Here is a 14754-nt window from a genome sequence, read left to right as displayed (position 1 = left end):
GGGTCTCCGCCTTCACCAATATTGCTCTCGAGCATTTCTGACGTCGGACTGGAGTCATCGTAAGAAGGCAAGAGGGACGCTGACTCATCTCTGGATGATGACCATTCGCGAGTGTTCTGGATGGGGGTTCGTGGTTTTGGTATAAAATATGGTAGGACTGGTGGGTTTGCTAGTACAGACAAGTTCATATTCACCACTTTTCTACACTCGAACACTCAAACACTATAAACTACCACTACTCACCACTACTCACCACTACTCACCACCACCACCACCACCACAATGTCATTCAACGCCTTCTTCCACCCCTTCTTCCAAATCCTCGACGACCCCTTCCCCTCCCCCCGTCCACGCCAACTCGCACAATCCCCTTCTCGTCAAACACCAACCAACAGCCTCAACAACTCCGAACCCTTCCTCTTCGAGGGCCCCACGCGTCGTCTGCGCAGCCCCGCCGTCGAGATCAACGAGGAAGGAGACCATTATGTCGTCGAGGCGGAGTTGCCGGGTGTGAGGAAGGAGGATGTGGATGTGAGGATTGGGGATGCGGGGAGGAGTCTGACGATTGAGGGGAGGTCGGTTAGGAGGTTTGGGAGGGGGGTTGAGGGACAAGGACAGGATGCGAGTTCTACTCCTTCGAAGGACGGTGCTCGAGGTAAGCTTTCTCTTTCTTTCTCAACTATACAGCCAATCTAGAGTCAGTTGCTGACTTACGCCGTCCTACCCACAGGCACCACAGACACCAACACCAACACCAACACCGTCGCCACCAAACCCACCGAGGCCGACCAACAAATCTCTACTAATAAGGCTCTCAACGATTTCGTCGGGACAAGCCGTTCTGCGTTCTCACGTACCGTCTGGCTTCCGCGCCCGGTGGACGCGAAGAACGTGCAGGCGAATTTGGACCATGGGGTGCTTACGCTGAGGATCCCGAAGGCGGCGGAGGGGACGACGAAGATTCCGATTTTGTGAACGATTATTCGTATTGGCCGGGAGTCCTAAGAGCGTGTAGAGGTGGCTTCTGAGCTCGTTGCTAGCGGTACGAGAAAGAAATACGACGTTGTTTTTGTGTGTAGGATAGTCGATGTCTTTTGTTTGTTGTCTATTAGCTGTCAGTCCCCTGCTCTGCTTCACCGTACGGACCATACTTAAAGTTACTGTACCACACTTGTCACTGTGTCATCACCGATATAGCATCAGTCGAGTTGGACTCCTGTATATACCCCAAACTCATACACAGCTTTCTGCCTCGGAATCTACGCCCGTAATGCACTAGTACGATCTGATGCCTATCCGACCCAATAATTCACAGTTTATCCGCACACCTTAGAAAACAGGCGTTGTCACCGTCAATGGCATTGACAAAGACACAGTCGAGTACAATCCATAAGTAGTGAAAAAGGTAAGTAAATAGATAAAAAGTAGTCTATGCTCTTGCAATCTGAGGCTGCCCGTCATGTGCGTGATAAGTTACAGAGTAGACAACAGGGGGGGCAGGTATATCCGAATCGTGGACTGCGGCGGGGGAGCGCATGTGATATGTTGTGAGAGAGCTAGGATACGACGTGTGGTACGATGATATACACAAGGATGGGTGAAGGTCCAAAAGTAGTGAAGAGGTTCTTAAGGAATGCCGAACTTCTCTTTTTCCTCTTGTGTCCACTGGAAGACAGGCAGCGGATGTGCTTCGGTGTTGAGTACCCATTTATCGAGTGGGTAATGGTCTTCGTCGTCGAATAGCAGGTACAGATACTTCAGCCTAAAAACAAACCATGGACAAAATCGTGAGCACCAAGTAGGATACGTGGCGAACGAGGTTCAGAAGAACGTACGTCTCAGCCAGGAAATAACTGTCAGGCAGAACGACGAAAAAAAAGGACCAGTCAGTGGCCAGGCATCAGTAAGGATTACATATTTCACAAACCTTGGGCTCGAGTCCTTCTTCCGTGGTGGTGAAATCTCGACGTTCTCGATCGAGCAGTACCCTACTTGCGTCTTCGTGTTCGCCTCAATAGCTTGGAAGATCTCCCACCCATACTTCCTCCACTTCTCCTCTCCCGTTATCCGATACAAATACCACAACGACTCAATCGTCTACATGACAAATCACAAAACGCAACCACCACTCCATCAGCAAACAAGCTCGCCTCGCTATAAAGCCATCCTCCGCAATGAACTGTCAAACTCACCTCCGGCCTCAACTCATACCCCGTCGACCTCACCCCATAATCCTTATTTGGTCTCTTCCTCCCTGACAAATGCGGCCTCGGCTTAATAGCATCCACCCCAGGCGGATTCCCATTCCACCTCCCCTCCTTCCACCTCTCCAGCTCCTTCACCCAAAGCACCGGCGTCGGCACCTGATTCATCAACACGATATCCGGACTCAACCCCGTCGGCTGATCGAAATACATAACGGTGCAGGCCTCCGCCATGCCCTTCGCGGCCCACATGTGGACGTCGCTGAGCTTGTATTTTGACAGCAGCTCGTAGTTTTTGCGGTTCTCGGCTGGGAGGTCAGAGGCGAGGGACATGAAGTCGATGCCAAGGGAGTGGAGGTTGTCGAGGGGGAGGAGATGGGCGCCGAGGGCGAAGAGGCCGGGGAGGAAACAGTCGAGGTGTTCGAAGTCGTGGGCGGGGTTGTCGTGGGGCATTTCGCCGACGGTGGACGAGGGGTACATGATGTGACGGCTGGGAGTGAGGTAGAGCATTCGGGTGATGACGTGTGTTGTCATGCGAAGGTCTGCGAGTAGAAAGTTCATCAAGGAGTGAGAAAGCGGCAGCATTAAACGAAATGTAATTGATTGTGTGCACGAAGAAGGATGTACATACACATCTCGAGTGCAGTTTTGTCAGTTCTTCCCGTGAGTAGATACTGCTTCAAGAGGTACTCGTGTGCACTATCAGCTTGACCACCGACCGTTAACCGGACTAGATAGGACAGCATTGTGAGTTTTCGTGCGCGCGATAACCTCGTCACTGCTACGAGTGGCACTTACAATCAAGAGGTTGGCCTGTGGTCAAATTCCAATGCGTGGGTAGCATGCCACCGAATTGCGATGTGCCGGCTCGGTCGAGAGTCTGCCAGATTTTCTTGACCTATACGATGCGAGCATTTAGAATCAGTAAACTAACTCTCGTCGGTTTCTGATGTAGCATGAAGCGCAGTGACTGAATTGACTGCGGACTCACATGATTATAGTATTCTGGCTTGCCCGTAATCTTCGCAAGATAGGTGTATTCTGGTTGGCAGCTGGCCAATTCTGCTAGATATCCGTCTGGATTCCGCCTAGTCTCGCCTCTGTCAAAAAAAGGAGAGAGATTTGTCAGGTTTCACGAGTGTAGATAGTGACAAGTGTACATACGTGACAGTGTTGACATCGTAATAAGGAAGGCCGCTCCGTGTCTCGAATACGGGAGATAATAGACGGCCGAGGAGATCTGCTTTTTCTAGCAGTAGTTCGTGGCCGGTCATAGCATACGCAGAGAGAAGACCACCGAGATGGCGAATGACAGTTTCGAAGAACAGTGCATTGCGTTCCTGTTCAATGTGCATATTCAGTCTATGAACGGAGTAGGAGCCGCGCAAGTGTAAGAAACGCACTGGAGGCAGATAAAAATCTGCTTGTTGGATATTGAACATCGCACGATCGAATTCTTCCGTCGTGTTCATGAGAATCATGGTGTCCAGCGCATCGTAGAAATCAATGCCCCAACCATTGAAACTTGATGCCATTCAGTCAATAAGCCATCGCCACAAACCTACGACAACTGTCTGTATTAATTTACGCACTTATCGACGCCTGCCCTTGAGAGCGGCATAACTTCGTCGTGCGGTATCGCGTATTTCTCGTACCCATGATAGGAGTACAGGAACGCTTGCTTGACCTGCTGCGCCGCGTCCTGCCACGATTTTGGTGGGTCATACGCAGGCCGGAGTGATGCAGCATCCGGGTTGAAGAAGGGGACCATAGCAGAGGCAGGGAACGATGAGGATGCTGGGTCAGAGTAAGAGAACGACTGCAATGTCCATAGAAGGGCGATTACGGATATGGGAAGGACGATGTAGCGCATGGCGAGGGATTTGTGGAGAAAGATGTCGCCCATCCTAGCAAGCTTCATCGAAATACCAGCCTCGAGGGAGTGGTGAAAGGACTCTAGAGATAGATGTAGCCAGTCCAGTCAGATCTATGGTATTGCTCCCGCCGGTGTGCTGATGTGGCACGGTCTCTCTCGACGAGGCTGCAAAGGGAAATGAACGATGAGTGCCATAGCCATTGCCCATAGAAATGAACCAAACCACAGACGACTTACGGTAGATACAAGGTAGCCGTCTAGAATTATACTTGCTAAGATCACGCGAAGACTATGTAGCCGAGCTATTGTTATCAGTACTTCGCAAAACCGAGTGTGGCGTAACCGTGGAGAGGCAGCAATTGAAGGTGAAGCAAGTCGTAAGCGTGCCGAGGTTCTAGCAAGACGGCGAATGGGATAATGAAAGAAAGTAAAAGGAAGGAAAAGCAGAGAAAGAACCGGGCTGCTGCGCGAAGAGGTTGTCGCAGCTGTTTGCTGGATTTTCGACGCACGTCATGTCTGCTGTGTACCCCAGTCCAAAAATAGCGAGTGCAGTACAATCGGCCCCGCTCAGCGGGATCTGCCGGCGCGGGCGTTCACATTCGGACGCATTCCACGTTCATCTCTTCCGGACTCGAGCTCGTCGTCGCCGACGACGACTACGGCCCCCAATGAGCTTCGAGAAGGTCATCAAGAACGCCTGCAAGCCAAAGCTAGCACCACCAAAGGCCAAGGTGCGCCCTGATCTCCTGCTTCTGCTGTCCGACCATGCTCATCACAGCCGAACTCGCCGTGATTAGTACCTGGACCCGATTATTGCTGCAACATGGTCGGAGGATGGTGCGGTCCACGATGTCTGCAAGGCCCTTTCGCCTCGGTTTCGAGAACCAAATGCCATCGTACGCTTCCATTCGTCCTGCAATGATCGCTGTCTCTTACGTGCAGGCACTGCCAACAGGTCGTGTTCAAAGCGCTCATCGTGCTGCATACCATGATTCGTAACGGCGCAACGGATAATGTCCTTTCATATCTATCTTCATCTGAAGTATTGCGCTTGAAGAATGTGTCCACCGGTCAATGGGAAGGTACGCAGCGCCACACTCTTCATCATTCGCTCACTCAACGTGGGTGGTTCTCCGCGTCTAGGATACAACGCTCCGGAGAATCTTCAAAATTACGCCACATATCTTAATTCACGCATACGGGCCTACCGCGAACTCAAACACGACGCCATTCATGTCCAAGCCGAGAACAACCGTGACACTCGTCTCTCCATGTCCCTCGAGGAGGAAGCACGCCGAAACCGTTCTAAAAACGATTCTCCCCCGCAGAAAGCACCGTCGAGAAGCAAAACTATTTCGGGCCGGAAGTTGAGGGTGATGACGGTAGAGAAAGGTCTGTTGAGAGAGACGAGAGTGGTGCAGAAGATGATCGACGCTCTGGTCGAATGCAGGGTGAGTGGACACCGTTATGATCGGGGATTTGCCGGTGAACTTGATTTGTGTGCACCGTTCAGTTTTACCTGGATAATCTCGATGACGAGCTGTCGGTCACCGCGTTGCGGATGTTGGTGAAGGATCTTCTCATCTTATTCCAGGCAGGCAATGAGGGTGTTATCAATGTCCTAGGTGCGCATCAATCGTCCCACATGGCTGCGGTTCTACTGACGCCACTGTAGAGCACTACTTCGAGATGTCCCACGTCGATGCCGAGCAAGCCCTATCCATCTACCGGCATTTCTGCAAGCAAACTGAATATGTCGTCGAATATCTCGGTGTCGCGAAGAAACTGCAGAACATCCTCAACGTACCCATCCCAAATCTGAAACACGTATGGACATACACTTTTTCTTCGTGTTGCCATTCGTCATAACCATAAAATTAGGCCCCTGTGTCACTCGTCGGCGCTCTGGAAGAATACCTCACAGATCCCAACTTTGAGCAGAACCGGATAGAGTACAAGACGAACAAAGATGCGGCTGAACGGAGTCTGAAGAACGGAACGAGCAAACCGTCGGGTAGTCGTACTCCGAAGGGTCTGCAATTCCTCCTGACCGACGGTTCCGGCTTTCTGACTTGTATCACGTTGTCCCTCTACAGTACCTTCTCCTCAGCCGGAAACGAAGAACTCGGAAGCCTCTACGTCTGCCGATGGAGCCAAACCGGATGCCAGCAAGGCCATGGCCGACTTCTTCTCTGCGATTGAAGAGGAGCAGCCAACCATGTTCAACCCGCAGACTGGCAGGTCCGTGGTTTCCTTTCTCATTCATATGAGAACATCGTTGATCGAATGTATTTGACGTCACTAGCCCGACGAATCAGTACTTCCAGCAACAAGCTACCCACAACCCGTTCGCCCTTCGTCAGCAAATGACAGGCGCATTCCCAGGCCAACAGCCCTTCGTTCAACCGCAAATGCCAATGCAGACCGGCTTCCTTCAACCTCAGTTCACCGCTATGCCAAATTTCCAACAGCAGCCGCAACAGCATCCACAACAACACCCGTCGTTCTCCAGTTTCCTCCAGCCTCAGCCGACAGGAATGCTGCAGCCACAGGCTACGGGTGCCAATCCGTTCCGTCAAAGCATGATGGCGCCGCAGCCCACAGGAATGTCACCCTTTGGTCTCGGTGCACCCAGCCCCCAGCAGCAGCCACAACAATTCCAACCCACAGGCAACACGACTCCTCTTCCGATGCAACCCACGGGCTTCTCGCCTTTTCCTCACCATTCAGTCACCCTCCCCAACTCCGCGACCACTCCCGCGTTCAATGCGTTCCAGCCAAACGCACCATCGACCAACAATTCTCCCTTCGCCGCTCAGCCCACCGGAAACCCGAATGCCAATATTGCACCGCCTGCACGACCTGCTAGCACGCCCATTACGAGTTTCGGGATTGGAGGGGCAGGCAAGAGTGCGTCCCCGCCACCTCAGCCTGTCAAGACGCATCAGACAGGTTCTAGGAATCCGTTCGGTGTGCCGGTGCAGAATGTACCGCCTGTGCCTAAGCCACCTACTTTGATGGAGCTGGCCATGGGTGGAGGATTCAATGCTATCCAGCAACAGCAACAACTACAGCAGCAGCAGCAAACGGGACAGGGAGGAAATCAGATTCAACCACAGCCGACTGGTTTCAATAGCACTTTCATTCCAAGTGCACCGTCAAACCCACAGCAGGGCTCAGGCATGTCTAGCGTTGCTACCTCTTTCTCGTTCAACAAACCTTCAGGCTCTGAAGACGCGAACAAGTCGCCGGCTTCAGGTCTGCCGACTTTGCCTGGCCTCAGTGGGTTGGGTTCGCCGTTGACAAGCCAGAACACATCCACTACCGTCACGTCCGGCACATTCTCCGACTCGATCTTCTCCGCTCTTGGGAGTCAGCCAACCGGTGCGACTAGTACATCTAACGGCACGGGTAGTGGCAATCCCTCCTTCAGCTTCACGCCGTCAACGCTGCAGCCTCAGGCGACGGGGTACTCTGCAGGTCTGAAGGCATTCAAGCCTACGTCTTCGTTCGGTGCAAGCTTGTTGGAATCGTTGCCCCCTATTCCCCAATCCGCACCTACCACACCTGGATCTCAGCCCACTTCTCCAGTTCCGAATGGAAACAGCAGCTTCAACCCTGGTGCTGCTGGAATAGGGTCGCAGCCAACGGGGGCGGGTGGAATGTCCGCATTTGGTGGTGGGAGTGGAGGATTCAGCTCTGGGACAGGTGTAGGAATGAGGCCACAGATGACCGGAGCGGCACCGGGTGCGAATCCGTTCAGAGCGACGATGTTCGCTCAGCCGACGGGAGGTGGCAATGGCGGATTCGGAGGGCTGGGAGGATTCTCGAGTTCGCCTTCGGCGCCGGCGTTTGGTTCGAACGCGACAGGGGCTGGATCGGGTGGTCAGATGTTTGGACAACAGACGGGGATGAATGGATTTGGTGGAGCTGGTACGGGCATGGGAGCGAGTTTGTTTGGAGGTGCGTATGGACAGGATGCGTCGAAACAGCAGCAGCAGCCCCAGAATGGGTCGTTGATCTAGGTGGTGTCCTCTTATTTTCCTGTATATTTTATCCTCCGAGGACTTGTGGAGGTTGTCCAGAGCTCTCAGTCTGTCATTTCCGCCTGGTCATACCTTTATGACCCTGTTAACTTTTCTCGGGCCTCAACGCAACGCCATCAGTATCTCCTCCAGCAGATTTCATGTCCGCTCAATACCTACACCCTCCTTTATACATACATGTCTTTCCCCTCTTCTCTGCGTACGTTTAGCTCCGCTAGGGACTTTTTTTCTCCAGCCTTCCCGCTCCTCAGTATTATTCGCAGCCATACCTCAAACATCTATAACTTGCCTTCATCTACTCGTCGAGGCTTGTATGTTATACCATAATGTGTCAGTCGGACGCTGTCCAGCCGCTGCCATCTTGTGAGTTCACATTCCTTCACCTTTGTCGCATTACTCTTTCTTACTTGTCCCCCTGGCCCATCGTACCTACTTTGATCCTCGTTCTGGATCTACTGCGCGCGTAACCGTTCTTGTCTCGTCTGTTTTGTTCTGTTCTGTTCTGTTCCGTTCTGTGTTTGACTCTTCTCGACTTTTGGGGCTACGGGTATGTGAATCTGTTTCTGTTTCGCGGATGTCCTCTCTTTTTTCCCTCCTTCTTCCCTTTCTGCCGGTTTCGTATATTATATGCATCACGTCATTCTTTCATCTCTGTTTCATTTTTTCTGCCTTCATCTATCGTCCGTCTCACATCCTACACAATCAGTCTGCAACCTCATCTCACCTCAAGCCCCTCTGTCTGAATTGCGTCAATCCCGAACCCTCAAATGAAGGTGAAAGCCCCTGCTCAGCGAACAGAAGTACTACTTCAAATTCGACCGTATAGCGTACCACGAGGCCGAAGCCAATACAGAAAACCCACAAACAGGAATACAAAATAGACATGACATGATAGACATAACCCGTGAAAAGTCGTAAGGGTGCCTCACAGGACATAGCGGAACCATTTGTTGTCCCTCTCCGTGATGTCGGCCTGTCCAAAGTAGACGACGTTTCGTCAGTTTTTCGATGACCACAGAACAGGAGAAAAAGAATAAACCCACCATACCAGCCTCCTCCGCCAACCTCGACCTCTCTCCATCCGATACCTTTGTTCCTTCTTGCTCCGCGTCTAAGTCCCGACGTCTATTCTCGAAGAACATGTAAAATCCAAGAGCGAGATGGAGGGCTGTCTTAGCCACATATCTATAGGAGGGATTGTAAGTGACGGATTCAAGTGAAACGGAACGCTGAGATGAAATGGGCGTACCCGGACATCATGGCTTTAGTCGCGGTTGGGTATCCGATGTCTTCTTCGGAATCGAGGAGGACGTGTGGCCCAGCGATATTCTGGGAGCAATGAAGGTGAAGCGTGGATACATCTTCAGTGAATAGGAGCAATACTCACGCCGACCTGAAAAAGGATCAGAGAACAATCATGCCATTGATGTTGAAGAGGCCGAGGGAGGATTAATGAAGCATACACAATATCCCTATAGTATACATAAGCCTCTAGTCGTGGCAGGTGGGAAACTATGATAAAACACGCACAATGAATGTGAGGGCGGTGACGACTTGTCGCTTCGTGTAGCCACCAACATTCTGAACGCAGATGAGATCAGGCGGATCAACTCAACAAGCACACGGATGTGTGACAAGCTCACCGCCGACACCATTACAAGCGACATGGCGAATCCTACAGATTGGAATGAGGTAAACCAGTAGGCGACTAATCGTCTAAAGCCCGTTGTCGACGTCAGTGCAATAATGATAAACATCCGAAAAAAGTCTGGTGCGTCCTCACCCCCACTTCTGGTCCTGAGGTGCGTATGTCAGACAGGCCGCAGCGATGATACACGTTGAATTTCCTATGAACTGTACAGACGAGGTAGTCAGTCGAGATTTTGTGTACGCATTATCTTTGCTGGCAAGAACGTACCATCATTACCGCGCGACTGTTCTTGAACTTCCCTGCCAAATAACCACTACCAACTAACGACACGATTTGTAGGACACTACTCGGGATGTCCAATAGAACCGTCTGGAATGTGGTGAAGCCCATGCCTTTGATGATGATGCTGAGAAATCATCCGGGAACATGATCAGTTACGCTGCACATACGGAAAAGAGCACGATACGAAGGACTGAAGCACATACCTCGAAAAATTGCTGACTACTCCGTTCGGAATCTGTGCAGCGATGCTGGCCAGAAAGAGTATATATGTCTTCGGGTCGACGAAAGCCTCTCTGACTTGATACATCTTGAACTGTTTATTCTTGATCCCAGTCTGACCAGGCCAAAAGCTCTTAGTGCCCTGGACTGAGGAAAGCGAGGGGGAACGCACCCTGTTCGCGGCCACCCGCTTGACGGCAATAGCCTTCTGACGCTCGTCAAAAAAGCGAGCGTTGACGGGAGAATCTGGAAGCATGAAGAAGAGGTAAATGCCCCAGAGCGTAGTCACAGCACCCAGAACCTGAAGCAAACCGGCGAAATTGTTCGGTAGATAAGATATGGGTAGTTTCAGTGAGGTGAGACGGTGTGCTAACGGACCAGGAATATGAGAGCCCAGGTTGGTACGCTTGCATGAGTCGCGTGGCCCAAACCATAACTGAGGAAGCCGCCTAAAATACCCGCCACTCCGTTGAAGCAATACTGTGATCATGACGGAGTCAAATAATCAAAAGTCTGAACGTAGAGGGTGGAAGAGCGCTCGGGTACTTGCCCATGACAGGTGCCGAACAGGCTGTTCTTGCAATCTCCACCACATGGGCGTCATCAGACCAAGACCAGGACTATACATGAATTGTCCGTTGATTCAATGAGAATATACTTGGAAAACGAAAGCACATACGTCACGCAAGCCTCCATGATCCCAAGAAATATACGATTGACGAGGGCTCCAGGGAAGGACCGGCATGCAGCTGTAGACCTGGACGACTATTAACAAATGCGCAGGGCTAAAGGACGACTGTGTTTGCCTACATTACAATGATACCCCAGAAGAATGTCATTATACCCATGACCTTGCCAGTCGGGTAACGTTGAAGAAGCCAATTGGAAGGCTCAGCCGCGACGAGGTAGCCTGTACGTTGTTAAATCAACGGGAATCGATCGCGCGAGTAAGAACGAGACGCGCCAAGATAGAATGCGCTTGCAAACCAGCTCTGCGGGAAATCAGTCTCCTTGTCTATGATTCGAAGGATGCAACAGGAACTAACAAACTGAGAGCTTGTGACATGCAGATCGCTAATACACATTATGACTGAATAACCACCGTATCTGAGCCGAGGTCATGAACATGCTCACGCTTTCATGCCAAAGAGGTTGCCATAGTTGAGAGCGGTTTTGTCCAGAAAAGCAAGGCCCTGAGTGAGACAGAAACAGGGAAGAATCCAGATATCTATCCTTCGCAATATCCAACCCTCTTCCTTGACCGTCCAGTCCAAGCCTTGTTCGGTCGTCTCCTTATAGATGTTATATCCGACCTCGGTCTCGTGAAGCTTCTCCTCAGAGACGGATGGAAGGGCAACCGTCAGACCATGAGGATGCTTCTCCTTGTCAATTGAAGCGAGAGATTCTGCACCAGACATTTATTCGATCGAGATGCTACGAAGCCTGAGCAGTGCGCTGTACAAGCTCTGTGAACGCTGTCGGAGCCAAGTTGGTGTTGGAAGGAGTTGGAGGGAGAGGGAAAATCTCGAGCCCATCGTATGGAAAAAAAAGTGTCATATAAGACTCGCAAGTCGTTATCAGTCTTATCATCTGAGGTCAGTAGTCACCGACTTGGCAAAGTGAATGGTTGTGGGATATCACAGCTAAAGAAAAGACAGCAGTTCATGTTTCGCTATATTTACCCCCACGTGATCGCAAAGGCGGCGCCACCTGGAGCTCCGGGCCGCTGTAACGGAGCAAAATCCAAAATTATACTCGCTCTATCATTTACCACCAACTTGAACGTCGACCAGCTCGCGAATTATCCTCCAGATGCTTCTCCCAGGTCTTGAGCACCATGTCTCCTCATGTGAAGAGATTAGAGTAAGACGGACGGACCTGAAGGGATTGAAGCCGAACTCAACAGGGACTTGACGGAAACTGTTATCAGAGTAGACGGTGAGTCGATGCTCGAGCCCTGCTCACGCGCCCGGGCTCTTGGAACCTTCTACCACATCATGCAGACTATAGATCTCAGAATTTTCAGCTGGCTGTCTTTCTCGAGGCTCTTCGACGCGGCGGCCAGAAAAAGGACCACGGTTCTGCACTCAGTGACTTCAGATGAGGTCAGCGAAAGCCCCAACTATCGCCCTTTTCCACCCTCCCTACATCCTAGTTGTATTCCGACTCGAACGATCGCCTCTCCGACGCTTGCGCACGCGCTGTTAGACTTGATGACGCTGTATCTTCTCTCCAGTCCTCACCGCCCTGCGTACCTTGATGCATCATTAAAGAGACAGCTGTCGGCTGAGTCCTGTTCACCTCAGAGTTGCGGGGCAGTATCAGCCCCTATTGGCTTCTTGGAGCGCCAGTCTAACTATTTCTTGATGACGTTATACTCGCCACGGGATCGAATGGAACGGTCTCGAATGTCGGTCGAATGCAAGGAAGAGTGGCGTCGATACATGCGGAACATGTCTCGACTAGGTGATGACATTCCTAGACATCGCACTTGAGTCTGAAACAGTAGAGGCCTGCCCGCCTCGGAACCGTCTGAATTTCGCTGTGGAGAAACAGCCAGGGTCTACTCAAGAATATATAAACGTCACCTCTCGAGGCGCAAAATCGGCATCCAAGTTCACAACTCTTCGCTGAACTCTTACGTTCTCTACTCTGCAAGGACATCACTCTTCGGACCTTCCAGCCCACACTACACTACACTGCTCTACTATGTCTTCCACTCAGGCCACCGCTTCTGCTCGTGCTTCTGCCTCATCTAAGCCGGCTGCGTTCATTGTGTCCTCTGTCAACTCCAAGCGAGGACCAAAGGTCATCCCTGCTCGCTCTGCGCCTGTCCGCGGAGCAAGTGCCCCTATCGCATCTACTTCCGTCCCGAAACCAGTACGGATGTCAGCATTGCCCAGGCCCACTATGACCAAACCCTCCACAAAGCCTGCCACCGCCACTGTGGCCCCTCGGTGCCCAGCTCCTCGTCCCTCGGTTCAGCGCAAACCGTCGACTCTTCCAACCCGGAACGCACCAACTACCTCATCGGCGAAAGCTCCTGCAACTGCCACCAAATCCAAACCGTCGACTTTTCCAACTCGGAGCGCACCGACTACTTCATCGTCGAAAGCTCCAGCAACTGCCACCAAATCAGCCGTGGTCAAGAAGTCTACCGTCATCGTTCCTGTCGTCAAAAGGGTCACTGTCCCACGAGCTCTGCCCGTCGTACCTCTCGCGACTAAAGCCTCTTCTTCGAAGAGCACCACGGTCGCACGAGTCAAGACGACGAAACCCGTCGTAATCGCCCCTGTCCAGACATCGTCTAAGGTCGAGACTGAAGAACAAACGCCTTCAACCTCCTCGACCTCTACTGCCCCTTCGACTCCCGAAGTCCAGAGGCATGGGCAATCAATCGCAAGGATCACGGTAAGTAACATTCTGTCTTTCTCTCTGTACTGGTACTATTCCAAGGCAAGCATCTATATTGATTCAACTCTCGATAGACCATCCCTGCCACTCCTGCTACCTCTACCAGCGAGTCCAGGACTCCGTCACCGACGTCATCTTGCTCTTCCGCCTCATCTACGTCAACTCTCGCCACTCCAGAACCGTCCGTATATTATGAGATGGTCAACACCGTCTTCGGTCCCCGTCGCATCGCTGTCAAGCAACTCTCTGTCCCACGCATCGTCGTCCCTGCCTACGACCCCAACTCCCTCGCGTCAAAAAACAAGAATATCCAGTTCGAGCTCGAGGTGCTCAGGTCTCAGGCCAAGGTCGGAGGGAAGACACCTCTCGGGAGCGGAGAGGGTATGAACATATCGTTGAGGGCGTTGGGCATCATCGAGCGGGTAAAGAAGGAGAAGGAGAATATGAGCTCAGTGAACTGAGTGGAGCAGAAGGTAGAAAGAGGACGCAGTCGTGCCGGGCTGGGGGTAGTGTGAATCGTACTGTTTGTTACTATACCATCGCATCGCATCGTCTCCGTGTAAGGCCAATAGCCCGTGTATGCTTGTATCTTTTTTTTCGGTTGTACATGGTTGTTACTTTGTTTACTTATTTCTTACATGGGTTAATGGTCTCTGTATCGTGGTTTCTCTTGTGGATTGATTGCCTCTGTATTGTCCGTTGTACCTCTTACGATTAGTTGCCTCTGTGTTGCCATTCCTTTTATGAACCAGTCACTTTTATCTTCTTGTTCCTTATATGGCCTCCTGTACTTTGATTTTGTGTATGACCAATCGCTGCTCTGGAATGAAGTATCCCGAGTGAAGTACGAGCGACGAGAGGCTGTTTAGAAGCTATGATAGTATACGATATACCGCATGAGCCAAATGCCAGAATATGGAGTGTGCTTGTAGTAGTACTTGGTGGAATGTCCGATTCAGACGGCCACAGTGTTCAGCAAAAATGCAACGTTCCCGAGAGCGTGTCGTAAAGCACCGTCGGGTTCATCAAGAGTATCAATGGGCCAGAAGGATGGATAAATAA

The 14754-nt window shown here is 51.5% G+C and overlaps 5 protein-coding genes across 5 annotated transcripts; 3 read left to right on the top strand and 2 right to left on the bottom strand.

Moving 5' to 3' along the window:
* Positions 1–282: 282 nt before the first annotated feature.
* Positions 283–1263, top strand: STEHIDRAFT_150612 (HSP20-like chaperone; the record flags this gene model as incomplete). The annotated part of the gene is made up of 2 exons (XM_007310491.1): positions 283–655; positions 731–1263. The coding sequence occupies 2 exons, from the start codon at positions 283–285 to the stop codon at positions 973–975; spliced, it is 618 nt and encodes a 205-aa protein (XP_007310553.1). The 3' UTR covers positions 976–1263.
* A 363-nt stretch (positions 1264–1626) lies between these two features.
* Positions 1627–3975, bottom strand: STEHIDRAFT_68181 (mannosidase; the record flags this gene model as incomplete). Its single annotated transcript, XM_007310329.1, has 10 exons — positions 1627–1762; positions 1836–1853; positions 1928–2097; positions 2193–2746; positions 2836–2934; positions 3003–3102; positions 3196–3304; positions 3369–3544; positions 3608–3728; positions 3797–3975. The coding sequence occupies 10 exons, from the start codon at positions 3973–3975 to the stop codon at positions 1627–1629; spliced, it is 1662 nt and encodes a 553-aa protein (XP_007310391.1).
* Positions 3976–4715: 740 nt separating this feature from the next.
* On the top strand, positions 4716–8853 carry STEHIDRAFT_172683 (ANTH-domain-containing protein). The gene is made up of 9 exons (XM_007310490.1): positions 4716–4811; positions 4878–4976; positions 5036–5162; positions 5224–5531; positions 5594–5705; positions 5756–5907; positions 5962–6112; positions 6177–6321; positions 6386–8853. The coding sequence occupies exons 1-9, from the start codon at positions 4749–4751 to the stop codon at positions 8103–8105; spliced, it is 2877 nt and encodes a 958-aa protein (XP_007310552.1). The 5' UTR covers positions 4716–4748; the 3' UTR covers positions 8106–8853.
* Positions 8854–9051: 198 nt separating this feature from the next.
* Positions 9052–11696, bottom strand: STEHIDRAFT_68069 (MFS general substrate transporter; the record flags this gene model as incomplete). Its single annotated transcript, XM_007310320.1, has 15 exons — positions 9052–9099; positions 9170–9311; positions 9376–9487; positions 9653–9707; positions 9770–9842; positions 9910–9980; positions 10045–10183; positions 10263–10393; positions 10451–10579; positions 10657–10758; positions 10847–10898; positions 11089–11188; positions 11234–11270; positions 11325–11352; positions 11413–11696. The coding sequence occupies 15 exons, from the start codon at positions 11694–11696 to the stop codon at positions 9052–9054; spliced, it is 1503 nt and encodes a 500-aa protein (XP_007310382.1).
* Positions 11697–12979: 1283 nt separating this feature from the next.
* Positions 12980–14508, top strand: STEHIDRAFT_125966 (uncharacterized protein). Its single transcript, XM_007310489.1, has 2 exons — positions 12980–13689; positions 13767–14508. The coding sequence occupies exons 1-2, from the start codon at positions 12988–12990 to the stop codon at positions 14151–14153; spliced, it is 1089 nt and encodes a 362-aa protein (XP_007310551.1). The 5' UTR covers positions 12980–12987; the 3' UTR covers positions 14154–14508.
* Positions 14509–14754: the final 246 nt, after the last annotated feature.

The sequence above is a fragment of the Stereum hirsutum genome (assembly GCF_000264905.1).
Source record: "Stereum hirsutum FP-91666 SS1 unplaced genomic scaffold STEHIscaffold_20, whole genome shotgun sequence".
NCBI classification, from domain to species: Eukaryota; Fungi; Basidiomycota; class Agaricomycetes; order Russulales; family Stereaceae; genus Stereum; species Stereum hirsutum.
The sequence above is the reverse complement of the archived record's forward strand: the minus strand, read 5'-3'. Positions and strand labels throughout refer to the sequence as shown.